Below are 26464 nucleotides of genomic sequence, written 5' to 3'. Positions count from 1 at the left end.
AGCAGAGACGTTATGGGAGCTGCCACCTGTCCAAAACCCCGGATAAACCTCCGGTAGTAATTCGCAAAGCCCAAGAACTGCTGCACCTCTTTAACAGTGGTTGGGGTTTGCCAATTACGCACGGCTGACACACGGTCCACCTCCATCTTCACCCCTGACGCGGACAACCGATAACCCAAAAAGGAGACCGACTCCTGGAAAAACAGAAATTTCTCTGCCTTGACATACAGGTCGTGCTCCAACAGCCTCCTCAATACACGACGCACCAGGGCTACATGCTCGGCTCGGGTAGATGAGTACACTAGAATGTCATCAATGTACACGATCACCCCTTGCCCCTGCATATTTCGGAAGATCTCATCCACAAAGGATTGGAAGACTGAAGGAGCATTCATCAACCCGTATGGCATGACGAGATATTCGTAATGACCCGAAGTGGTACTAAATGCTGTTTTCCATTCGTCGCCCTCCCTAATGCGCACCAAATTATATGCGCTCCTGAGATCCAGTTTTGTGAAAAACCGCGCTCCGTGCAATGACTCCGTCATGTTCGCAATCAGAGGGAGTGGATAACTGTATTTCACAGTAATCTGATTGATACCACGGTAATCAATGCACGGGCGCAACCCTCCATCTTTTTTCTTCACAAAAAAGAAGCTCGAGGACGCAGGGGATGTGGAGGGCCGTATGTATCCCTGTCTCAAAGATTCAGCTATGTAAGTTTCCATAGCCTTTCTCTCCTCTTGAGACAAAGGATACACGTGGCTCCGTGGGAGTGCTGCTCCTGCCTGGAGGTCTATCGCACAATCCCCCTGTCTATGAGGAGGCAACCGCGTCGCCCTCGCCTTACTGAACACCAATGCCAAATCCCCATATTCAGGTGGAATGTGCAATGCGGGCACTTGGTTTGGACTTTCCACCGAGGTCGCCCCCACGGAAACACCCAGACATCGCCCCTCACACTGAGCAGACCACTCCTTAAGAGCTCTCTGTTGCCACGACATGGCAGGGTTATGGGTACTTAACCAGGGAATTCCTAGCACCACCGGGTACGCAGGGGAGTCGATCAGATATAGCTGAATAGTCTCCTCATGACCCCCCTGCGCACACATCCTAAGTGGCGCTGTGACTTCCCTAATCAACCCCGACCCCAACGGGCGGCTATCTAACGCATGAACGGGAAAAGGATCGTCGACAGGCAGGAGGGGAATCCCTAACTCTAAACAAAACTTCCGGTCAACAAAATTCCCAGCTGCGCCTGAATCTACTAGCGCCTTATGCTGGGAATGAGGTGCAACCTGTGGGAAACTAACAGGTATACAAAAGTGCACAACAGAGAGCTCTGGGTAAGTGGGGCGTCTACTCACCTGGGAGGTCTCCCCAGTGCGTGGCCTGTCGTCCCCTCCTCCTGGAGACCCTCCCCAGCACCTGGCCGCAGTGTGCCCTCTACGGCCGCAGTTGGTGCAGGGGACAGCCCCCCTCGGGCTCCTTCTCCTCCTTTCTCTAGCGCCAGCACCCCCGAGCTCCATGGGACTCGGCTTGAAGGTGCTGGAGGATGGAATGGACGGCCCCCACTCGGACCGTCCACGGGTGGCCAGCAGGGTGTCCAGATGGATGGACATGTCGACCAACTGGTCGAAGGTGAAATTGGTGTCCCTGCAGGCCAACTCACGTTGAACGTCCTCCCGTAGGCTACATCGAAAATGATCGATGAGGGCCCGTTCATTCCACCCTGCATCTGCCGCTAGAGTCCGGGAACTCTAGTGCGAACGCCTGTGCGCTCCTCTTCCCCTGTCGGAGGTAGAACAGACGCTCCCCCGCCGCTTTGCCCTCTGGTGGATGGTCGAACACGACCTTGAAGCGACGGGAGAACTCCGCATAGGAGATGGTGGTGGCGTCTATCCTCCTCCACTCGACGTTGGCCCATTCCAATGCCTTGCCCGTGAGACAGGAGATGAGGGCGGAAACGCTATCGTGTCCCGAGGGCACCGGGTGTACAGTGGCTAGGTAGAGCTCCACCTGCAGGAGGAACCCCTGACACCCGGCAGCTATACCGTCATACACCCTCGGGAGTGAGAGCCGAATCCCACTGGGTTCCAGGCCTGGGACGGGCGGACCGACCGATGGTGGTGGTAAGGTAGGTGGAGGTGTGGGTACCCCTCTGGACTCGGTGCAGGGTGTTGATGACGTCCTGCAGAGCAGTCCCCAGTTGTCGGATCTGGTCATCCTGGCCGCGGACATGTTCCTCAAGTGACCCAGGTGCTGCTGCTCCTGCTGATTCCATTTTGTGGTGTGTAATTCTGTCACGAATTCTGATGCGGATGTGGTGCGAATCAATAGCAGGACACAGGAGCTCAGTTAATCCAGACTTTACTAGAAAATCCAAAATGCATAACACGGGTCAAACAACCCGGAGGCGAAACATACGCCACAGTGCGTAAAGTACTCCCAAGCCGAACTGCGCACGAACAAATGTGCGACGGTAAAACAAAGAGAGTCTAGCAAACAGCACTGCACCAAACGACAGGAAAACAATTACACACAACACATGACAAACAAAAGGAACAATATATAGGTTACATAATCACACTAACAGGGAACAGGTGCAGAACAACTAGACAAAACCAAACGAACATCGAACACATCCAACGGTGGCAGCTAGTACTCCGGAGACGACGACCGCCGAAGCCTGCCCGAGCAAGGAGTAGGAGCAGCCTCGGCCGAAACCGTGACAGTTTGCAGCTCCAGAGGTTTCTGGGGTTTGCGAATTTCTATCGTAGATTTATCCGGGATTACAGCCGTGTGGCTGCTCCATTAACTGCCCTGACTTCTTGTACCAGAACCTTCAGTTGGAATCCTGAGGCAGACCGAGCATTTCTGGATTTGAAGAGTCGATTCACCAACGCCCCGATTCTCTCTCAACCTGACACTGCCCGTCAGTTTGTTGTTGAAGTGGATGTGGGGGTTGACGCCATCCTGTCCCAGCGAAGCTCCACTGACGGTAAACTCCATCTTTGCGCCTTCTACTCTCGTCGTCTTTCGTCTGCGGAGAGGAACTATGATGTGGGTAACCGGGAGCTTCTTGTGGTGAAACTTGCCTTGGAGGAGTGGCACCACTGGTTGGAGGGGGCGGAGCAACTGTTTATTGTCTGGACTGACCACAAGAATCTTGCTTACGTGCAATCGGCTAGACGTCTCAACTCCCGTCAGGCCAGGTGGGCTTTGTATTTTGGACACTTTAATTTTTCCCTGACGTTCCAACCTGGGTCTAAGAATGGCAAGGCGGATGCCTTGTCCCGGATGTTCTCCAAGACGGAGGAGAGTGGGGCCAAGACTGAGACGATTCTTCCCCGGAACTTCGTTGTGGGAGCAGTTACGTGGAGGATTTAGGAGGAGGTAATGGCGGCCCTTCGGACGCAGCCCGGTCCCGGTAACGGTCCACCCAGTCAGTTGTTTGTGCCAGAGTCGGTCCGTTCTGCTGTCCTCCAATGGTCCCACGCCAGCAAGATGGCTTGTCACCCTGGCGTGGCTCGGACGATGGCGTTACTACGCAGACGATTTTGGTGGCCTGCCATGGGAGAAGATACCCGGAGGTTTGTTGCTGCTTGTCCAGTTTGTGCGCAGAATAAGAGTGCCAATCGGCCCAGCTCTGGACTTCTTCACCCCCTACCTATTCCCCGGCGACCATGGTCGCATCTGGCCCTGGACTTTGTCACTGGGTTTCCCTCTACTGAGGGGAACACGGTCATTCTGACTATTGTGGACAGATTAAGCAAGTTCGCCCACTTTGTGCCCATCTCCAAGCTTCCCTCTGCCTCTGAGACGTCCGAGATCCTGGTTAGGGAGGTTTTCAGGGTCCACGGGTTGCCCATTGACATAGTTTCCGACCGTGGTCCTCAGTTTACCTCTGCTGTCTGGAAATCCTTCTGTTTGGCCATTGGAGCTACAGTCAGTCTCACATCTGGATTTCACCCCCAATCTAATGGTCAGGCGGAGAGAGCCAACCAGAAGATGGAATCCACGCTGCGCTGCCTTGTCTCCTCCAACCCCACCTCTTGGGTCTCTCAGTTGCCATGGGTCGAGTATGCCCACAATACTCTCCCTACATCTGCCACTGGGATGTCTCCCTTCCAGTGCCTGTACCGCTACCAACCTCCCTTGTTTCCTTCTCAGGAGAAGGATCTCTCGGTTCCCTCTGTCCAGGCCCACATTCGTCGTTGCCACCGGACCTGGCATCGGGCCAAAAAGGCCCTCCTTAGAGTTTCTGACCGGTATCAGCTCCAGGCGAATCGTCGCCGTATTCCAGCCCCCGCTTATGCCGTCAGAGATAAGGTCTGGTTGGCTACACGGGATCTTCCTCTGCGGACTGAGTCGAAGAAACTGTCACCGAAGTTCATTGGTCCATTTGTGGTGGAGAGAGTGATTAATCCTGTTGTGGTTCGACTCAAGTTGCCTAGAACGCTCAGAGTCCATCCCACCTTTCATGTCTCCTGCCTCAAGCCTGTTCTCCTCAGTCCTCTGTTGCCCCCTCCTCCTCGGATGATCGGAGGTGGTCCTGTCTACATGGTGCGCCGCATCATGGATTCCAGACGGCGGGGTCAGGGTTTCCAGTATCTCGTGGACTGGGAGGGTTATGGTCCTGAGGAGAGGAGTTGGATTCCTCGGCGTCAGATCCTTGATGCTGACCTCCTTCGTGACTTCTACCGCCTCCATCCTGGCGCTCCGGGTAGTCCGCCCGGTGGCATTCGTCGGAGGGGGGGTACTGTCATGAATCCCGCTTCCTGAGTCTGTTTCTGCCTGAGTTTCCTGTTTTCTGTTCTGGAGTCTGTTTCCTGAGGTTCCTGAACGCACCCTGTCTGGTTGCCAGGCGACGAAGCTAGGCGGGAGATCTCTCTATTACCCGCACCTGCATCTCATCAGCTATCTGCACACCTGGTCCTGATCATCACCTCTCCACTTCATAAGCTCTGACCTGACATCCATTCCCTGCCGGATCAATAGCCATGAACAGTATGTTGTGTCAGCGTATCAGCCTCAAGTTTACTAGAGTTAGTTTTGTTGTTCTGCACTTTTTGCTTGCCGTGTACTCACCTCCGTTTACTCTGTCTACAGTCATTCTCCCGGAACATTCACTCCACCGCTGCCTGGTCGTCGGTGGCTTCTGTGACACCATTGGATCTGCCTATTCACTCCCACCAACTCACCTCCTCTGCCCGCTCCGTCTCCTGGATTATTCTGCTCCCACATTTGAGTCTGTAAATAAATACTCACCTTCGTTCTACTCACCTTGTCCTGGTCTGCTTCTGGGTTCTGCATTAGAGAATCGTGACATGAATGGATTTACTAAAACAAAGTAAACCATAAAAAACCCTCCAAGCAGGGAAGAGCAGTACAACAGCTCAACAAACGACGTAAAACAACGGACAATCACGCACAAACCCAGGAGGGAAAACAGAGGTAATTATAGGGAAACAAATAAGCATAATGGGTAACAGGTGTGACTAATAAAGACAAGACTAGTGTAACACAGAAACATCAATCGGTGGCAGCTAGTATTCCGGTGACGACGAACGCCGAAGCCTGCCCGAGCAAGGAGGAGCGGCAGCCTCGGCTGTATTCGTGACAGTGTTCTACGGAATAAACTCTGTATTCGGTGATTTACCCTCCTGCGCCTGACTCCTTCAATTCACAGTCTCACATCAGTACAGTTCAGAGATTGTAGTTGTCTGTCCCTGTATTTCCCTTAGAGAGGAAGTTTGTAGCTTTCTGCAGTAACTTAATAAACTAAACATACACATACTGTTTAAAAAGATGCAATCTTACTTTGTGGTTAGGATTTTAAGGAACAATTGAAGTGGATGATGAGTTTAGAAAGATAGTCATTGTATTTTAACCGCTATAATGTGACCATCAGAAATGCATATCATATCTCAAACATATTCATCTATTTGTTGTTAAACTGTTCTTGCAGTTTTCGTCCACCACAGGATCAGAGAAGATCCCCTGAAGAGAGGACAAAGAGAGAGAAGATATTCCTACTGAATCTGTGTCTTCAAGCAGCTGTCCATGAGAGAGGAACCATACAAACAACTGTAGAGAAACTGTTGTCGCTGTCTGAAGTATATCACAGTCAGAAATGTGATTTTCTGCTGGATCTATACTCTCCTGTGAAGGACTATGAGACTCAAACAGGCAGGAGTGTCCTTCCAGCATTACAGCCAGTTTACCAGTCAGCTCCTGCAGTCTGGTCGATAGACCTCTCAAAGAGAAAGGCCTCCCTCCTCCTAGAAGTGCTGAAACTCCAACAAGAGAAGAAACCAGTAGAGCTGAAGGGCTGGTCAGATGAAGAGAGTGAAGTGAGGAGTTTCCTTCAGTGTCTGCCCTACATCTCACAGCTGAGGTGAGTCTGAACATGTGTGGTGGTTAGTGATTATGTGATGCTAGTGATTAATATCTTGTAGAAACATTGTAATATACAACTTCAAGTGTTGGTGAATCTGGTAACATTTATCCCCTGATTTCCTGACATAACAAATGTTGCATTACTAAATGTCACACATACATCATGTGAATGTGAATGTGAAATTAAATACTTTTACATATAAGTAAAGCACATTATGTAAATGTGTAACTACTTCATATATCTTTAGCTATGACTGGTTTCATGTGTTCATCCATGTCTGAATCAGCTGTTACTGTCCTTGTTGCAGTTTCTATCCATGGAGGTCTGATCACTCAAAGCAGATCAAGTTCCTGGTGGATCTCCTGTCTCAAGCAGCAGAGTGGGAGGAGCAGACAGGAGAGAAGACACTGAAGCTGGTATCATCAGTGTGGACTTACAGCACCTTTCCTTTTCTCAGTGGAGACAATTCTAAACAGAGTGATTTCCTGCTGGATCTGTACTCACATGTGAAGGACTATGAGACTCAAACAGGCAGGAGTGTCCTTCCAGCATTACAGCCAGTTTACCAGTCAGCTCCTGCAGTCTGGTTCATAGACCTCTCAAAGAGAAAGGCCTCCCTCCTCCTAGAAGTGCTGAAACTCCAACCAGAGAAGAAACCAGTAGAGCAGAAGGACTGGTCAGATGAAGAGAGTGAAGTGAGGAGTTTCCTTCAGTGTCTGCCCTACATCTCACAGCTGAGGTGAGTGGGTTTTCATATAAATGTTTTCTCTTGTAGTTTTCTCATGTTTATGATATAATAATACTCTAATAATATCTACATGTTTCAACATGTTAATTTTGTCCCTTGTTTATCCTCAGTTCAGTATCAGCTAATATCAGAGTTTTATATTTTCTAGTTAAATTGATTTTGTACACATCAGTGTCAGATTGTCTGAATCAGCTGTTACTGTCCTTGTTGCAGTTTCTATCCATGGAGGTCTGATCACTCAAAGCAGATCAAGTTCCTGGTGGATCTCCTGTCTCAAGCAGCAGAGTGGGAGGAGCAGACAGGAGAGAAGACACTGAAGCTGGTATCATCAGTGTGGACTTACAGCACCTTTCCTTTTCTCAGTGGAGACAATTCTAAACAGAGTGATTTCCTGCTGGATCTGTACTCACATGTGAAGGACTATGAGACTCAAACAGGCAGGAGTGTCCTTCCAGCATTACAGCCAGTTTACCAGTCAGCTCCTGCAGTCTGGTCCATAGACCTCTCAGAGAGAAAGGCCTCCCTCCTCCTAGAAGTGCTGAAACTCCAACAAGAGAAGAAACCAGTAGAGCTGAAGGGCTGGTCAGATGAAGAGAGTGAATTGAGGAGTTTCCTTCAGTGTCTGCCCTACATCTCACAGCTGAGGTGAGTCTGAACATGTGTGGTGGTTAGTGATTATGTGATGCTAGTGATTAATATCTTGTAGAAACATTGTAATATACAACTTCAAGTGTTGGTGAATCTGGTAACATTTATCCCCTGATTTCCTGACATAACAAATGTTGCATTACTAAATGTCACACATACATCATGTGAATGTCTCTAAAATTAAATACTTTTACATATAAACAAAGCACATTATGTAAATGTATAACTACTTCATATATCTTTAGCTATGACTGGTTTCATGTGTTCATCCATGTCTGAATCAGCTGTTACTATCCTTGTTGCAGTTTCTATCCATGGAGGTCTGATCCCTCAAAGCAGATCAAGTTCCTGGTGGATCTCCTGTCTCAAGCAGCAGAGTGGGAGGAGCAGACAGGAGAGAAGACACTGAAGCTGGTATCATCAATGTGTACTTACAGCACCTTTCCTTTTCTCAGTGGAGACAATTCTAAACAGAGTGATTTCCTGCTGGATCTGTACTCACATGTGAAGGACTATGAGACTCAAACAGGCAGGAGTGTCCTTCCAGCATTACAGCCAGTTTACCAGTCAGCTCCTGCAGTCTGGTCCATAGACCTCTCAAAGAGAAAGGCCTCCCTCCTCCTAGAAGTGCTGAAACTCCAACCAGAGAATAAACCAGTAGAGCTGAAGGGCTGGTCAGATGAAGAGAGTGAAGTGAGGCGTTTCCTTCAGTGTCTGCCCTACATCTCACAGCTGAGGTGAGTGTTTTTTCCAGAGATGTGTCATATTGTACCAGCTATTTATCTTGTTAATAAAATATCTGTTCATCCAAATCACTACATTAGTCTTTATTTGCCATTCTGCCATGTAAACATTATTATTTGTCTGTGGGTGATTCCTCTTTATGACTTAACCAGAGAATCTAGGATAACATGTAGTAACAATGTTTATCTGTCTTCTCATTCAGGTTGTTTGTTGGTTGTGATAAAGAGGCCTGGTCAGTTCTGTCTAAACTCAGTGTTGCTGCAGCTGAGTATGATACAGAGACAGGAGAAAATATCTTAAAGACATTATCCTCCATGTGCAGATACACATATGATGATGATGATGATGATGATGATCCATTTAGAGAGAGTGATTTCCTGTTGGATCTGTACTCACATGTGAAGGACTATGAGACTCAAACAGGCAGGAGTGTCCTTCCAGCATTACAGCCAGTTTACCAGTCAGCTCCTGCAGTCTGGTCCATAGACCTCTCAAAGAGAAAGGCCTCCCTCCTCCTAGAAGTGCTGAAACTCCAACCAGAGAAGAAACCAGTAGAGCTGGAGGGCTGGTCCGATGAAGAGAGTGAAGTGAGGAGTTTCCTTCAGTGTCTGCCCTACATCTCACATCTGATGTGACTCTGAACATGTGTGGTGTTTAGTGATTATGTGATGCTAGTGATTAATATCTTGTAGAAACATTGTAATATACAACTTCAAGTGTTGGTGAATCTGGTAACATTTATACTCAGATTTCCTGACATAACACATATTGCATTACTAAATGTCACACATACATCATGTGAATGTCTCTCAAATTAAATACTTTTACATATAACCAAAGCACATTATGTACATGTATAACTACTTCATATATCTTTAGTTATGACTGGTTTCATGTGTTCATCCATGTCTGAATCAGCTGTTACTGTCCTTGTTGCAGTTTCTGTCCATGGAGGTCTGAACACTCAAAGCGGATCAAGTTCCTGGTGGATCTCCTGTCTCAAGCAGCAGAGTGGGAGGAGCAGACAGGAGAGAAGACACTGAAACTGGTATCATCAATGTGTACTTACAGCACCTTTCCTTTTCTCAGTGGAGACAATTCAAAACATAGTGATTTCCTGCTGGATCTGTACTCTCATGTGAAGGACTATGAGACTCAAACAGGCAGGAGTGTCCTTCCAGCATTACAGCCAGTTTACCAGTCAGCTCCTGCAGTCTGGTCCATAGACCTCTCAGAGAGAAAGGCCTCCCTCCTCCTAGAAGTGCTGAAACTCCAACCAGAGAAGAAACCAGTAGAGCTGAAGGTCTGGTCAGATGAAGAGAGTGAAGTGAGGAGTTTCCTTCAGTGTCTGCCCTACATCTCACAGCTGAGGTGAGTTGGATCCGTACAGTTCAGAGATTGTAGTTGTCTGTCTCTGTATTTCCCTTTAGAGAGGATGCGTTTAGCTTTCTGCAGTAACTTAATAAACTAAATATACACATACTGTTTAAAAAAATGCAATCTTACTTCGTGGTCAGGATTTTAAGGAACAGTTGAATGAATGATGAGTTTAGAAAGATAGTCATTGTATTTTAACTGCCATAATGTGACCATCAGAAATGCATATCATATCTTTCACATATTCATCTATTTGTTGTTTAACTGTTCTTGCAGTTTTCCTCCACCACAGGATCAGAGAAGATCCCCTGAAGAGAGGACAAAGAGAGAGAAGATATTCCTACTGAATTTGTGTCTTCAAGCAGCTCTTTATGAGAGAGGAACCATACAAACAACTGTAGAGAAAGTGTTTTCACTGTCTGAAGTATATCACAGTCAGAAATATGATTTCCTGCTGGATCTGTATGCACATGTGAAGGACTATGAGACTCAAACAGGCAGGAATGTCCTTCCAGCATTACAGCCAGTTTACCAGTCAGCTCCTGCAGTCTGGTCCATAGACCTCTCAAAGAGAAAGGCCTCCCTCCTCCTAGAAGTGCTGAAACTCCAACCAGAGAATAAACCAGTAGATCTGAAGGGCTGGTCAGATGACGAGAGTGAAGTGAGGAGTTTCCTTCAGTGTCTGCCCTACATCTCACAGCTGAGGTGAGTCTGAACATGTGTGGTGGTTAGTGATTATGTGATGCTAGTGATTATTGTCTTGTAGAAACATTTTAATATAAAACTTCAAGTGTTGGTGAATCTGGTAAGATTCATCCCCTGATTTCCTGACATAACAAATGTTGCATTACTAAATGTCACACATACATCATGTGAATGTCTCTAAAATTAAATAATTTTACATATAACCAAAGCACATTATGTAAATGTATAACTACTTCATATATCTTTAGCTATGACTGGTTTCATGTGTTCATCCATGTCTGAATCAGCTGTTACTGTCCTTGTTGCAGTTTCTATCCATGGAGGTCTGATCACTCAAAGCAGATCAAGTTCCTGGTGGATCTCCTGTCTCAAGCAGCAGAGTGGGAGGAGCAGACAGGAGAGAAGACACTGAAGCTGGTATCATCAATGTGTACTTACAGCACCTTTCCTTTTCTCAGTGGAGACAATTCTAAACAGAGTGGTTTCCTGCTGGATCTGTACTCACATGTGAAGGACTATGAGACTCAAACAGGCAGGAGTGTCCTTCCAGCATTACAGCCAGTTTACCAGTCAGCTCCTGCAGTCTGGTCCATAGACCTCTCAAAGAGAAAGGCCTCCCTCCTCCTAGAAGTGCTGAAACTCCAACAAGAGAAGAAACCAGTAGAGCTGAAGGACTGGTCAGATGAAGAGAGTGAAGTGAGGAGTTTCCTTCAGTGTCTGCCCTACATCTCACAGCTGAGGTGAGTCTGAACATGTGTGGTGGTTAGTGATTATGTGATGCTAGTGATTATTATCTTGTAGAAACGTTGTAATATAAATCTTCAAGTGTTGGTGAATCTGGTAACATTTATACTCAGATTTCCTGACATAACAAATGTTGCATTACTAAATGTCACATTTACATCATGTGAATGTCTCTAAAATTAAATACTTTTACATAAAATCAAAGCACATTATGTAAATGTATAACTACTTCATATATCTTTAGCTATGACTGGTTTCATGTGTTCATCCATGTCTGAATCAGCTGTTACTATCCTTGTTGCAGTTTCTATCCATGGAGGTCTGATCCCTCAAAGCGGATCAAGTTCCTGGTGGATCTCCTGTCTCAAGCAGCAGAGTGGGAGGAGCAGACAGGAGAGAAGACACTGAAGCTGGTATCATCAGTGTGGACTTACAGCACCTTTCCTTTTCTCAGTGGAGACAATTCTAAACAGAGTGATTTCCTGCTGGATCTGTACTCACATGTGAAGGACTATGAGACTCAAACAGGCAGGAGTGTCCTTCCAGCATTACAGCCAGTTTACCAGTCAGCTCCTGCAGTCTGGTTCATAGACCTCTCAAAGAGAAAGGCCTCCCTCCTCCTAGAAGTGCTGAAACTCCAACTAGAGAAGAAACTAGTAGAGCTGAAGGGCTGGTCAGATGAAGAGAGTGAAGTGAGGAGTTTCCTTCAGTGTCTGCCCTACATCTCACAGCTGAGGTGAGTCTGAACATGTGTGGTGGTTAGTGATTATGTGATGCTAGTGATTATTAGCTTGTAGAAATATTGTAATATAAAACTTCAAGTGTTGGTGAATCTGGTAACATTTATACTCAGATTTCCTGACATAACAAATGTTGCATTACTAAATGTCAAACATAGATAATGTGCATTCCTCTAAAATTAAATACTTTTACATATATACAAAGCACATTATGTAAATATATAACTACTTCATATATCTTTAGCTATGACTGGTTTCATGTGTTCATCCATGTCTGAATCAGCTGTTACTGTCCTTGTTGCAGTTTCTGTCCATGTTGGTCTGATCCCTCAAAGCAGATCAAGTTCCTGGTGGATCTCCTGTCTCAAGCAGCAGAGTGGGAGGAGCAGACAGGAGAGAAGACACTGAAGCTGGTATCATCAATGTGGACTTACAGCACCTTTCCTTTTCTCAGTGGAGACAATTCTAAACAGAGTGATTTCCTGCTGGATCTGTACTCACATGTGAAGGACTATGAGACTCAAACAGGCAGGAGTGTCCTTCCAGCATTACAGCCAGTTTACCAGTCAGCTCCTGCAGTCTGGTCCATAGACCTCTCAAAGAGAAAGGCCTCCCTCCTCCTAGAAGTGCTGAAACTCCAACCAGAGAATAAACCAGTAAAGCTGAAGGACTGGTCAGATGAAGAGAGTGAAGTGAGGAGTTTCCTTCAGTGTCTGCCCTACATCTCACAGCTGAGGTGAGTCTGAACATGTGTGGTGGTTAGTGATTATGTGATGCTAGTGATTATTATCTTGTAGAAACATTGTAATATAAAACTTCAAGTGTTGGTGAATCTGGTAACATGTATCCCCTGATTTCCTGACATAACAAATGTTGCATTACTAAATGTCACACATACATCATGTGAATGTCTCTAAAAATTAAATACTTTTACATATAACCAAAGCACATTATGTAAATGTATAACTACTTCATATATATTTAGCTATGACTGGTTTCATGTGTTCATCCATGTCTGAATCAGCTGTTACTATCCTTGTTGCAGTTTCTATCCATGGAGGTCTGATCACTCAAATCAGATCAAGTTCCTGGTGGATCTCCTGTCTCAAGCAGCAGAGTGGGAGGAGCAGACAGGAGAGAAGACACTGAAGCTGGTATCATCAGTGTGGACTTACAGCACCTTTCCTTTTCCCTATGGAGACAATTCTAAACAGAGTGATTTCCTGCTGGATCTGTACTCTCTTGTGAAGGACTATGAGACTCAAACAGGCAGGAGTGTCCTTCCAGCATTACAGCCAGTTTACCAGTCAGCTCCTGCAGTCTGGTTCATAGACCTCTCAGAGAGAAAGGCCTCCCTCCTCCTAGAAGTGCTGAAACTCCAACCAGAGAAGAAACCAGTAGAGCTGAAGGGCTGGTCAGATGAAGAGAGTGAAGTGAGGAGTTTCCTTCAGTGTCTGCCCTACATCTCACAGCTGAGGTGAGTGTTTTTTTTCCAGAGATGTGTCATATTGTACCAGCTATTTATCTTGTTAATAAAACATCTGTTCATCCAAATCACTCCATTAGTCTTTATTTGCCATTCTGCCATGTAAACATTATTATTTGTCTGTGGGTGATTCCCCTGCATGACTTAACCAGATAATCTAGGCTAACATGTAGTAACAATGTTTCTCTGTCTTCTCATTCAGGTTTATTGTTGGTTTTGATAAAGAGGCCTGGTCAGTTCTGTCTAAACTCAGTGTTGCTGCAGCTGAGTATGATACAGAGACAGGAGAAAATATCTTAAAGACATTATCCTCCATGTGTAGATACACATATGATGATGATGATGATGGTGATGATGATGGTGATGATGATGATGGTGATGATCCATTTATAGAGAGTGATTTCCTGCTGGATCTGTACTCACATGTGAATGACTATGAGACTCAAACAGGCAGGAGTGTCCTTCCAGCATTACAGCCAGTTTACCAGTCAGCTCCTGCAGTCTGGTCCATAGACCTCTCAAAGAGAAAGGCCTCCCTCCTCCTAGAAGTGCTGAAACTCCAACCAGAGAAGAAATCAGTAGCGCTGGAGGGCTTGTCAGATGAAGAGAGTGAAGTGAGGAGTTTCCTTCAGTGTCTGCCCTACATCTCACAGCTGAGGTGAGTTGGATCCGTACAGTTCAGAGATTGTAGTTGTCTGTCTCTGTATTTCCCTTTAGAGAGGATGCGTTTAGCTTTCTGCAGTAACTTAATAAACTAAATATACACATACTGTTTAAAAAAATGCAATCTTACTTCGTGGTCAGGATTTTAAGGAACAGTTGAATGAATGATGAGTTTAGAAAGATAGTCATTGTATTTTAACTGCCATAATGTGACCATCAGAAATGCATATCATATCTTTCACATATTCATCTATTTGTTGTTTAACTGTTCTTGCAGTTTTCCTCCACCACAGGATCAGAGAAGATCCCCTGAAGAGAGGACAAAGAGAGAGAAGATATTCCTACTGAATTTGTGTCTTCAAGCAGCTCTTTATGAGAGAGGAACCATACAAACAACTGTAGAGAAAGTGTTTTCACTGTCTGAAGTATATCACAGTCAGAAATGTGATTTCCTGCTGGATCTGTATGCACATGTGAAGGACTATGAGACTCAAACAGGCAGGAATGTCCTTCCAGCATTACAGCCAGTTTACCAGTCAGCTCCTGCAGTCTGGTCCATAGACCTCTCAAAGAGAAAGGCCTCCCTCCTCCTAGAAGTGCTGAAACTCCAACCAGAGAATAAACCAGTAGAGCTGAAGGGCTGGTCAGATGACGAGAGTGAAGTGAGGAGTTTCCTTCAGTGTCTGCCCTACATCTCACAGCTGAGGTGAGTCTGAACATGTGTGGTGGTTAGTGATTATGTGATGCTAGTGATTATTGTCTTGTAGAAACATTTTAATATAAAACTTCAAGTGTTGGTGAATCTGGTAAGATTCATCCCCTGATTTCCTGACATAACAAATGTTGCATTACTAAATGTCACACATACATCATGTGAATGTCTCTAAAATTAAATAATTTTACATATAACCAAAGCACATTATGTAAATGTATAACTACTTCATATATCTTTAGCTATGACTGGTTTCATGTGTTCATCCATGTCTGAATCAGCTGTTACTGTCCTTGTTGCAGTTTCTATCCATGGAGGTCTGATCACTCAAAGCAGATCAAGTTCCTGGTGGATCTCCTGTCTCAAGCAGCAGAGTGGGAGGAGCAGACAGGAGAGAAGACACTGAAGCTGGTATCATCAATGTGTACTTACAGCACCTTTCCTTTTCTCAGTGGAGACAATTCTAAACAGAGTGATTTCCTGCTGGATCTGTACTCACATGTGAAGGACTATGAGACTCAAACAGGCAGGAGTGTCCTTCCAGCATTACAGCCAGTTTACCAGTCAGCTCCTGCAGTCTGGTCCATAGACCTCTCAAAGAGAAAGGCCTCCCTCCTCCTAGAAGTGCTGAAACTCCAACAAGAGAAGAAACCAGTAGAGCTGAAGGACTGGTCAGATGAAGAGAGTGAAGTGAGGAGTTTCCTTCAGTGTCTGCCCTACATCTCACAGCTGAGGTGAGTCTGAACATGTGTGGTGGTTAGTGATTATGTGATGCTAGTGATTATTATCTTGTAGAAACGTTGTAATATAAATCTTCAAGTGTTGGTGAATCTGGTAACATTTATACTCAGATTTCCTGACATAACAAATGTTGCATTACTAAATGTCACATTTACATCATGTGAATGTCTCTAAAATTAAATACTTTTACATAAAATCAAAGCACATTATGTAAATGTATAACTACTTCATATATCTTTAGCTATGACTGGTTTCATGTGTTCATCCATGTCTGAATCAGCTGTAACTATCCTTGTTGCAGTTTCTATCCATGGAGGTCTGATCCCTCAAAGCGGATCAAGTTCCTGGTGGATCTCCTGTCTCAAGCAGCAGAGTGGGAGGAGCAGACAGGAGAGAAGACACTGAAGCTGGTATCATCAGTGTGGACTTACAGCACCTTTCCTTTTCTCAGTGGAGACAATTCTAAACAGAGTGATTTCCTGCTGGATCTGTACTCACATGTGAAGGACTATGAGACTCAAACAGGCAGGAGTGTCCTTCCAGCATTACAGCCAGTTTACCAGTCAGCTCCTGCAGTCTGGTTCATAGACCTCTCAAAGAGAAAGGCCTCCCTCCTCCTAGAAGTGCTGAAACTCCAACTAGAGAAGAAACTAGTAGAGCTGAAGGGCTGGTCAGATGAAGAGAGTGAAGTGAGGAGTTTCCTTCAGTGTCTGCCCTACATCTCACAGCTGAGGTGAGTCTGAACATGTGTGGTGGTTAGTGATTATGTGATGCTAGTGATTATTAGCTTGTAGAAATATTGTAATATAAAACTTCAAGTGTTGGTGAATCTGGTAACATTTATACTCAGATTTCCTGACATAACAAATGTTGCATTACTAAATGTCAAACATAGATAATGTGCATTCCTCTAAAATTAAATACTTTTACATATAAACAAAGCACATTATGTAAATATATAACTACTTCATATATCTTTAGCTATGACTGGTTTCATGTGTTCATCCATGTCTGAATCAGCTGTTACTGTCCTTGTTGCAGTTTCTGTCCATGTTGGTCTGATCCCTCAAAGCAGATCAAGTTCCTGGTGGATCTCCTGTCTCAAGCAGCAGAGTGGGAGGAGCAGACAGGAGAGAAGACACTGAAGCTGGTATCATCAATGTGGACTTACAGCACCTTTCCTTTTCTCAGTGGAGACAATTCTAAACAGAGTGATTTCCTGCTGGATCTGTACTCACATGTGAAGGACTATGAGACTCAAACAGGCAGGAGTGTCCTTCCAGCATTACAGCCAGTTTACCAGTCAGCTCCTGCAGTCTGGTCCATAGACCTCTCAAAGAGAAAGGCCTCCCTCCTCCTAGAAGTGCTGAAACTCCAACCAGAGAATAAACCAGTAAAGCTGAAGGACTGGTCAGATGAAGAGAGTGAAGTGAGGAGTTTCCTTCAGTGTCTGCCCTACATCTCACAGCTGAGGTGAGTCTGAACATGTGTGGTGGTTAGTGATTATGTGATGCTAGTGATTATTATCTTGTAGAAACATTGTAATATAAAACTTCAAGTGTTGGTGAATCTGGTAACATGTATCCCCTGATTTCCTGACATAACAAATGTTGCATTACTAAATGTCACACATACATCATGTGAATGTCTCTAAAAATTAAATACTTTTACATATAACCAAAGCACATTATGTAAATGTATAACTACTTCATATATATTTAGCTATGACTGGTTTCATGTGTTCATCCATGTCTGAATCAGCTGTTACTATCCTTGTTGCAGTTTCTATCCATGGAGGTCTGATCACTCAAATCAGATCAAGTTCCTGGTGGATCTCCTGTCTCAAGCAGCAGAGTGGGAGGAGCAGACAGGAGAGAAGACACTGAAGCTGGTATCATCAGTGTGGACTTACAGCACCTTTCCTTTTCCCTATGGAGACAATTCTAAACAGAGTGATTTCCTGCTGGATCTGTACTCTCTTGTGAAGGACTATGAGACTCAAACAGGCAGGAGTGTCCTTCCAGCATTACAGCCAGTTTACCAGTCAGCTCCTGCAGTCTGGTTCATAGACCTCTCAGAGAGAAAGGCCTCCCTCCTCCTAGAAGTGCTGAAACTCCAACCAGAGAAGAAACCAGTAGAGCTGAAGGGCTGGTCAGATGAAGAGAGTGAAGTGAGGAGTTTCCTTCAGTGTCTGCCCTACATCTCACAGCTGAGGTGAGTGTTTTTTTTCCAGAGATGTGTCATATTGTACCAGCTATTTATCTTGTTAATAAAACATCTGTTCATCCAAATCACTCCATTAGTCTTTATTTGCCATTCTGCCATGTAAACATTATTATTTGTCTGTGGGTGATTCCCCTGCATGACTTAACCAGATAATCTAGGCTAACATGTAGTAACAATGTTTCTCTGTCTTCTCATTCAGGTTTATTGTTGGTTTTGATAAAGAGGCCTGGTCAGTTCTGTCTAAACTCAGTGTTGCTGCAGCTGAGTATGATACAGAGACAGGAGAAAATATCTTAAAGACATTATCCTCCATGTGTAGATACACATATGATGATGATGATGATGGTGATGATGATGGTGATGATGATGATGGTGATGATCCATTTATAGAGAGTGATTTCCTGCTGGATCTGTACTCACATGTGAATGACTATGAGACTCAAACAGGCAGGAGTGTCCTTCCAGCATTACAGCCAGTTTACCAGTCAGCTCCTGCAGTCTGGTCCATAGACCTCTCAAAGAGAAAGGCCTCCCTCCTCCTAGAAGTGCTGAAACTCCAACCAGAGAAGAAATCAGTAGCGCTGGAGGGCTTGTCAGATGAAGAGAGTGAAGTGAGGAGTTTCCTTCAGTGTCTGCCCTACATCTCACATCTGATGTGAGTCTGAACATGTGTGGTGTTTAGTGATTATGTGATGCTAGTGATTATTATCTTGTAGAAACATTATAATATACAAATTCAAGTGTTGGTGAATCTGGTAACATTTATACTCAGATTTCCTGACATAACAAATGTTGCATTACTAAATGTCACACATACATCATGTGAATGTCTCTAAAATTAAATACTTTTACATATAACCAAAGCACATTATGTACATGTATAACTACTTCATATATCTTTAGTTATGACTGGTTTATGTGTTCATCCATGTCTGAATCAGCTGTTACTGTCCTTGTTGCAGTTTCTATCCATGGAGGTCTGATCCCTCAAATCAGATCAAGTTCCTGGTGGATCTCCTGTCTCAAGCAGCAGAGTGGGAGGAGCAGACAGGAGAGAAGACACTGAAACTGGTATCATCAGTGTGTACTTACAGCACCTTTCCTTTTCCCTATGGAGACAATTCAAAACATAGTGATTTCCTGCTGGATCTGTACTCTCATGTGAAGGACTATGAGACTCAAACAGGCAGGAGTGTCCTTCCAGCATTACAGCCAGTTTACCAGTCAGCTCCTGCAGTCTGGTCCATAGACCTCTCAAAGAGAAAGGCCTCCCTCCTCCTAGAAGTGCTGAAACTCCAACCAGAGAAGAAACCAGTAGAGCTGAAGGACTGGTCAGATGAAGAGAGTGAAGTGAGGAGTTTCCTTCAGTGTCTGCCCTACATCTCACAGCTGAGGTGAGTTGGATCCGTACAGTTCAGAGATTGCAGTTGTCTGTCCCTGTATTTCCCTTTAGAGAGGATGCGTTTAGCTTTCTGCAGTAACTTAATAAACTAAATATACACATACTGTTTAAAAAAATGCAATCTTACTTCGTGGTCAGGATTTTAAGGAACAATTTAAGTGGATGATGAGTTTAGAAAGATAGTCATTGTATTTTAACTGCCATAATGTGACCATCAGAAATGCATATCATATCTTTCACGTATTCATCTATTTGTTGTTTAACTGTTCTTGCAGTTTTCCTCCACCACAGGATCAGAGAAGATCCCCTGAAGAGAGGACAAAGAGAGAGAAGATATTCCTACTGAATTTGTGTCTTCAAGCAGCTGTTTATGAGAGAGGAACCATACAAACAACTGTAGAGAAATTGTTTTCACTGTCTGAAGTATATCACAGTCAGAAATGTGATTTCCTGCTGGATCTGTACGCACATGTGAAGAACTATGAGACTCAAACAGGCAGGAGTGTCCTTCCAGCATTACAGCCAGTTTACCAGTCAGCTCCTGCAGTCTGGTCCATAGACCTCTCAAAGAGAAAGGCCTCCCTCCACCTAGAAGTGCTGAAACTCCAACAAGAGAAGAAACCAGTAGAGCTGAAGGGCTGGTCAGATGAAGAGAGTGAAATGAGGAGTTTCCTTCAGTGTCTGCCCTACATCTCACAGCTGAGGTGAGTCTGAACATGTGTGGTGGTTAGTGATTATGTGATGCTAGTGATTATTATCTTGTAGAAACGTTGTAATATAAATCTTCAAGTGTTGGTGAATCTGGTAACATTTATACTCAGATTTCTTGACATAACAAATGTTGCATTACTAAATGTTACACAGATATTGTGAATTTTTCTACATTTTGTGATGCTAGACATTTGTCTTTTAGAAATCTTGTGAATTTTATGTTTGAGACGTTTTGTAACATGAAACCTGAAAGTTTATACTCAGAATACCTAATCTACAAAACCAAATGTCCTGCATATTATGGAACTTTCTCTGTGACATGGTATTACGTGTCCATATGACAGGCATGTATTCATGTACAGTGAGGTCAAATTATTGGGACATTGACACATTTTTGTTTTGGCACATTTATTTTGGCTCTGTGCTCCAGCACTTTGGATTTTAAATGATTTCAACTACAATGAGGTTAAAGTGCAGACTGTCAGCTTTAATTGGAGGGTATCTTCATCCATATCGGGTGAACTGTTTCGAAATTACAGCACTTTTTGTAAAATTCCCCCCATTTTAGGGAACCAAAAGTATTTGGGCATATTCACTTATGTGTATTAAAGTATTCCATAGTGTAGTATTTGGTCCTATATTCCTAGAACTCAATGACTTCTTCAAGCTTGTGATTCTACAAATGTGTCGGATGCATTTGCTGTTTGTTTTGGTTGTGTTTCAGATTATTTAGTGTCCAATAGAAATGAAAGTTAAATAATGTATTGTGTCATTTTGGAGTCACTTTTATTGTAAATAAGAACAGAATATGTTTCTAAACACTTCTACATTAATGTGGATGCTTCCATGATCTCGGATAATCCTGAATGAATTGTGAATAATGATGAGTGATAAGGTTAAAGAGGCATAAATATTATACCTTCCAAAGACAATGCTAACCCCTCCCTGTTATTGTAATGGTGAGAGGTTAGCATGTCTTGGGGGTATGATATAAAATGCTAACCCCTCCCTGTTATTGTAATGGTGAGAGGTTAGCATGTCTTGGGGGTATGATATAAAATGCTAACCCCTCCCTGTTATTGTAATGGTGAGAGGTTAGCATGTCTTGGGGGTATGATATAAAATGCTAACCCCTCCCTGTTATTGTAATAGTGAGAGGTTAGCATGTCTTGGGGGTATGATATAAAATGCTAACCCCTACCTGTTATTGTAATGGTGAGAGGTTAGCATGTCTTGGGGGTATGATATAAAATGCTAACCCCTCCCTGTTATTGTAATGGTGAGAGGTTAGCATGTCTTGGGGGTATGATATAAAATGCTAACCCCTCCCTGTTATTGTAATGGTGAGAGGTTAGCATGTCTTGGGGGTATGATATAAAATGCTAACCCCTACCTGTTATTGTAATGGTGAGAGGTTAGCATGTCTTGGGGGTATGATATAAAATGCTAACCCCTACCTGTTATTGTAATGGTGAGAGGTTAGCATGTCTTGGGGGTATGATATAAAATGCTAACCCCTACCTGTTATTGTAATGGTGAGAGGTTAGCATGTCTTGAGGATATGATCTTTGTGCCTCTAACTTTCTCACTCATCATGATTCACGATTCATTCTGGATTATCCTAAATCATGGAATTTCTACATTAACAGTCAATACATTCAGATGAAGTGAGGAGGAACAGTCCCCACTTCAGTTCCTGCCTAGCAACAGAGATGTATTGGCTGTCCAGAGGTAGGTAGGTAGGACTCTGCCTAAATATATGTGCTTGTGTAAACATGTCTTGGTCCTTTCAGCTGTTTGACCCAGTGAGTGAATAAACCTGGTTTGAGCATGGACTAGTTGTCCGTTAGGTTCTGATAAATAGAGTGAAGAACTTACACTGGTCTATTGAATAGTTTATTTTCCTATTGAGCATTTTATCTGACAAGGTTTCTCTGTTTAAAGTCACTTGAATTTTGTATTTTCATTTCAGGCTGAATGTGGGCATGGCAGTGAAACTGTCCAGACTGGTTAGGAGCACAGGGAGAGGTGCTACTCCACTGACTGTCCCAGAGCTCTCCCTGGTCCTAAAGAGCAACCAGCCACCAGAGAGAGTGTTATCCAGGGCTCTGAGTAGTGTGGCATCCCTGCTGAGACTCTGGAGGGTTCAGTGTCTGGACCTGACTGACTTCTGGATCCAGGGTCACTCTCTCATCACACTGCTGTGTCACCAGGGACCTCTCTCTCTCAGGTCAGTCTGAAGCTGATGTTTTTTAGTAGAAATAGGAACTTCATTCATGTGTTTTTCTTCATATTTCTGACTGCCTTTATGTTCCAACCTCCTAGACTGAACTCAGACACTCTGCAGCAGCTGACTGTAGTTGTGTATGAAGCTCAGGACAAGGACTTGACTCAGTGGTTCCTGGAGAAGGTTGGTGGAGACCTGACCTCCTGCAGGCTGGACCTGGAAGTGCTTCTCTCTCTGCTGCAGCATTCAACCCACAACATCACTGTGGACCTCAGGAAGAACAGGCTCCTAGAGAAGAACATCTCAGATCTTCTCCCCTTTCTGGGAAGGGTTATATTCAAGAGGTGGGAGAACTTCTTTCTCTATTCAGACTTTCTAGAAAGAAGAACATAACTATTTATATCCAGTGACATGTTGTTCTGAGTGATCCTCTGTAATATCATTAGGGTTTTATTGAAGAGGTGAGAGATCTTTATTCAATATTTATAGACTTTAATTATGAATGTCCTGTCCAGCCAGTTGTTGCTATGTGAGTTATCCTTTATAAAACCTTGACATAACCACAACAATCCATTCTCCATGTTTGTTCAGGTCCAGTTCCAGCTTTGTAAAGTCCACCATCAGACAGATCTATGACAGCAGAGCCAGTGACTGTGTGTCCAGTTTGTTGAGGTCTTCAGACCATTGGATCAACCTGAACAGCAGAGAGCTGGACAGAGTGGACTGTACTGCTCTGGGTTTTACCCTGCAGCACTGCCACCAAGTCAAAGTCAACCTGCTGTGGACCTCCATACCACCGGGGGAGATAGAGAGCATCCTGCCTCTTCTGGACAGAGTCTCCCAACTCAGGTTTAGTTGGCTCTCTTTAACCCTGCTAGAATTGATAGGAAGACTGATTTAACCACTAACCCTAACCTTAGTCTAATGCACTAAACCTTAACCTCACCTAGGGGTGGAATTGAAGGGGAACGCCGGGAGTTGACATGACAAACAGAGTTGTAGTGTGTTCATCAGTGTTATAATGTGTGATGGTGTTTAAATAAGTCTCTGTCTGTCTCTCTCTCTCTATCTCTCTCTTTCTCTCTCTTTCTCTCTCGCTCTCTGTCTCTCTCTGTCTCTCTCTGTCTCTCTCTCTCTGTCTCTCTCTCTCTCTCTCTGTTTTTTTCTCTGTCTCTCTCTCTCTGTGTTTTTCTCTCTCTCTCTCTCTCTCTCTCTCTCTCTCTCTCTCTCTCTCTCTCTCTCTCTCTCTCTCTCTCTCTCTCTCTCTCTCTCTCTCTCTCTCTCTCTCTCTCTCTCTCTCTCTCTCTCTCTCTCTCTCTCTCTCTCTCTCTCTCTCTCTCTCTCTCTCTCTCTCTCTCTCTCTCTCTCTCTCTCTCTCTCTCTGTAGTGTTGACAGGAGGTTACTGCTGAGTTTCCTCCAGTGCTGTGCTGCCTCTCCGATCCAGCAGGGGGCACCACCACCACCACCACCAACAGCAGTATGGCTGCTCAGGTCTCTGCACTACAGGCTGGACTTCTCCTGCTCCTCCTCTGTGGACCTGTCAGCTCAGGACCAGGAGGAGGCTCTGTGTCTGACCACTGACCACTGCAGGGCCATCCACTCTGTTCTGAAGCAGAACCAACACAGCACCCAGCTGGTCCAGAACCAGGTGCAGATCATCCTAAGAGACTGTGAGGTTGAGGACAGAGCACTGAGGGAGCTGCTTCCCATCCTGCATATTGTCAAGCTGAGGTTAGACACACAAAGGCAAACATTTAACCAACTAGTTCATCAGTAGGAGTTAGACCTACTCTGTGTCATAATGTTATCTCTGCCTCTTGTCCTGTCAGCCCCAGCAAAGCTCTGCTACGTCAGCTGCTGGACCTTGTGTGTGAGGGGATTGAAGAGGGGGTGCTGAGGCACGCAGAGTCCCTGTGCAGAGCCCTGGATGGAGAGCTGGACCTCAGTGAGACCAGGCTGGACCAGAAGGCCTGTGGATCTCTGGCCCTGGTTCTGGAACACTCAGAGGGGCTGTCAGAACTGGACCTCAGCCACTGTCAACTCACAGACCACCACCTACAGGCCCTGATCACACACCTGCACAAAGTACAAGTCCTGGAGTGAGTGGCTTGTGGGTGGGTGGGTGGGTGGGTGTGTGTGTGTGTGTGTGTGTGTGTGTGTGTGTGTGTGTGTGTGTGTGTGTGTGTGTGTGTGACTACATGACAAATGCCTGATCACTCGTGTTCTCTCTCTGTCTCTGTCTCTGTCTCTCTCTGTCTCTCTCTCTCTCTCTCTCTCTCTCTCTCTCTCTCTCTCTCTCTCTCTCTCTCTCTCTCTCTCTCTCTCTGTCTCTGTCTCTGTCTCTGTCTCTGTCTCTGTCTCTGTCTCTCTCTCTCTCTCTCTCTCTCTCTCTCTCGTAGCCTGATGCCTGATCACTCGTGTTCTCTCTCTGTCTCTGTCTCTGTCTCTCTCTGTCTCTCTCTCTCTCTCTCTCTCTCTCTCTCTCTCTCTCTCTCTCTCTCTCTCTCTCTCTCTCTCTCTCTCTCTCTCTCTCTGTCTCTGTCTCTGTCTCTGTCTCTGTCTCTGTCTCTGTCTCTCTCTCTCTCTCTCTCTCTCTCTCTCTCTCGTAGCCTGAGTCACAATGACATCACTGATGCTCTGACTGACAAAATACTCCAACTGGTCTCCACCAACACTTCAATACACACCGTACGGTAAGGGTGTGTGTGACGGTGAGCAGAGCGTGTGTGAGAGATCATATGGGTGTCTCTGTTGCTGGGAGCAACTGTTGGAGGATGGAGATCTGTTGTCTAATGTTCTAATAATTATTAATAATAGTAATGTTCTTCTCTACAGACTCTTCAACAACAGAATCCAGGACAGAAGACCCTTCCTGACAGACAAGAGGTTTGAGATCTGGTGAAGATAATGTTGTATAATGACAGTATAATGTGGTCAATGTATATAGAAGGCTGGTTCAAAATCACACTGATTGATCTGAGTCCAGAAGAATAGTCTTAGGGACAGGAATGTATCATCTGGTGGACAGACGTCTTACATGTGTTGTCACTCAGGTCCTTAAAAACACAGGAACAGGTGTAGTATAACTGTAAGATAGGAATATGTAGTTTTATTTACCACTAACAGTTTGTGTGTAAATACTTTAAATATTCATACATTATTTTATATCTAATTTTTTAAAGAAATTAATGGTATACCTTGTTTTATAAATATGTTATAAGCTTTATGCAAATCTTACTTGATGCTTCTTGTGATCAGTCAATTTGTGACATTCCTTCAGAAGGATCCTAATAGTGTAGTTTTTATCAGATTGCTGTGAATGTGTTCTACTGTTGCAGTGTGATACTAATACATGAGTTTCTGTTGCTGTCTAAGTTGTAGTTCAACTACATGGTACTGAAATACTGTTAGACAGACATACAGTAGGTCAACTACATGGTACTGTAATACTGTTAGACAGACATACAGTAGGTCAACTACATGGTACTGTAATACTCCGTTAGACAGACATACAGTGGGTCAACTACATGGTACTGTAATACTGTTAGACAGACATACAGTAGGTCAACTACATGGTACTGTAATACTGTTAGACAGACATACAGTAGGTCAACTACATGGTACTGTAATACTGTTAGACAGACATACAGTAGGTCAACTACATGGTACTGTAATACTGTTAGACAGACATACAGTAGGTCAACTACATGGTACTGTAATACTGTTAGACAGACATACAGTAGGTCAACTACATGGTACTGTAATACTGTTAGACAGACATACAGTAGGTCAACTACATGGTACTGTAATACTGTTAGACAGACATACAGTAGGTCAACTACATGGTACTGTAATACTGTTAGACAGACATACAGTAGGTCAACTACATGGTACTGTAATACTGTTAGACAGACATACAGTAGGTCAACTACATGGTACTGTAATACTGTTAGACAGACATACAGTAGGTCAACTACATGGTACTGTAATACTGTTAGACAGACATACAGTAGGTCAACTACATGGTACTGTAATACTGTTAGACAGACATACAGTAGGTCAACTACATGGTACTGTAATACTGTTAGACAGACATACGGTAGGTCAACTACATGGTACTGTAATACTCAGTTAGACATGGATGAAGAAGACTGACGTTATTTCTATTGAGATATATTCATCTGAC

At 44.4% G+C, this 26464-nt stretch overlaps 3 protein-coding genes across 3 annotated transcripts; all 3 read left to right on the top strand.

Annotated features, from left to right (window-relative positions):
* Positions 1 to 2123: 2123 nt before the first annotated feature.
* LOC311117395 (uncharacterized protein) lies at positions 2124 to 12849 on the top strand (the record flags this gene model as incomplete). The annotated part of the gene is made up of 3 exons (XM_084192341.1): positions 2124 to 2137; positions 11674 to 12105; positions 12414 to 12849. 3 exons carry the CDS (start codon positions 2124 to 2126, stop codon positions 12847 to 12849), a joined length of 882 nt encoding a protein of 293 aa, XP_084048467.1.
* A 2541-nt stretch (positions 12850 to 15390) lies between these two features.
* Positions 15391 to 17188, top strand: LOC311117394 (uncharacterized protein; the record flags this gene model as incomplete). The annotated part of the gene is made up of 3 exons (XM_084192340.1): positions 15391 to 15461; positions 16013 to 16444; positions 16753 to 17188. The coding sequence occupies 3 exons, from the start codon at positions 15391 to 15393 to the stop codon at positions 17186 to 17188; spliced, it is 939 nt and encodes a 312-aa protein (XP_084048466.1).
* A 4847-nt stretch (positions 17189 to 22035) lies between these two features.
* On the top strand, positions 22036 to 25340 carry LOC311117400 (uncharacterized protein; the record flags this gene model as incomplete). The annotated part of the gene is made up of 7 exons (XM_084192345.1): positions 22036 to 22280; positions 22376 to 22621; positions 22869 to 23126; positions 23665 to 24009; positions 24108 to 24377; positions 24888 to 24971; positions 25114 to 25340. 7 exons carry the CDS (start codon positions 22036 to 22038, stop codon positions 25178 to 25180), a joined length of 1515 nt encoding a protein of 504 aa, XP_084048471.1. The 3' UTR covers positions 25181 to 25340.
* Positions 25341 to 26464: the final 1124 nt, after the last annotated feature.

The sequence above is a fragment of the Coregonus lavaretus genome (genome assembly GCF_964263955.1).
Source record: "Coregonus lavaretus genome assembly, contig: HAP1_SCAFFOLD_546, whole genome shotgun sequence".
NCBI classification, from domain to species: Eukaryota; Metazoa; Chordata; class Actinopteri; order Salmoniformes; family Salmonidae; genus Coregonus; species Coregonus lavaretus.
This window is presented reverse-complemented; position numbering and strand designations above follow the sequence as displayed.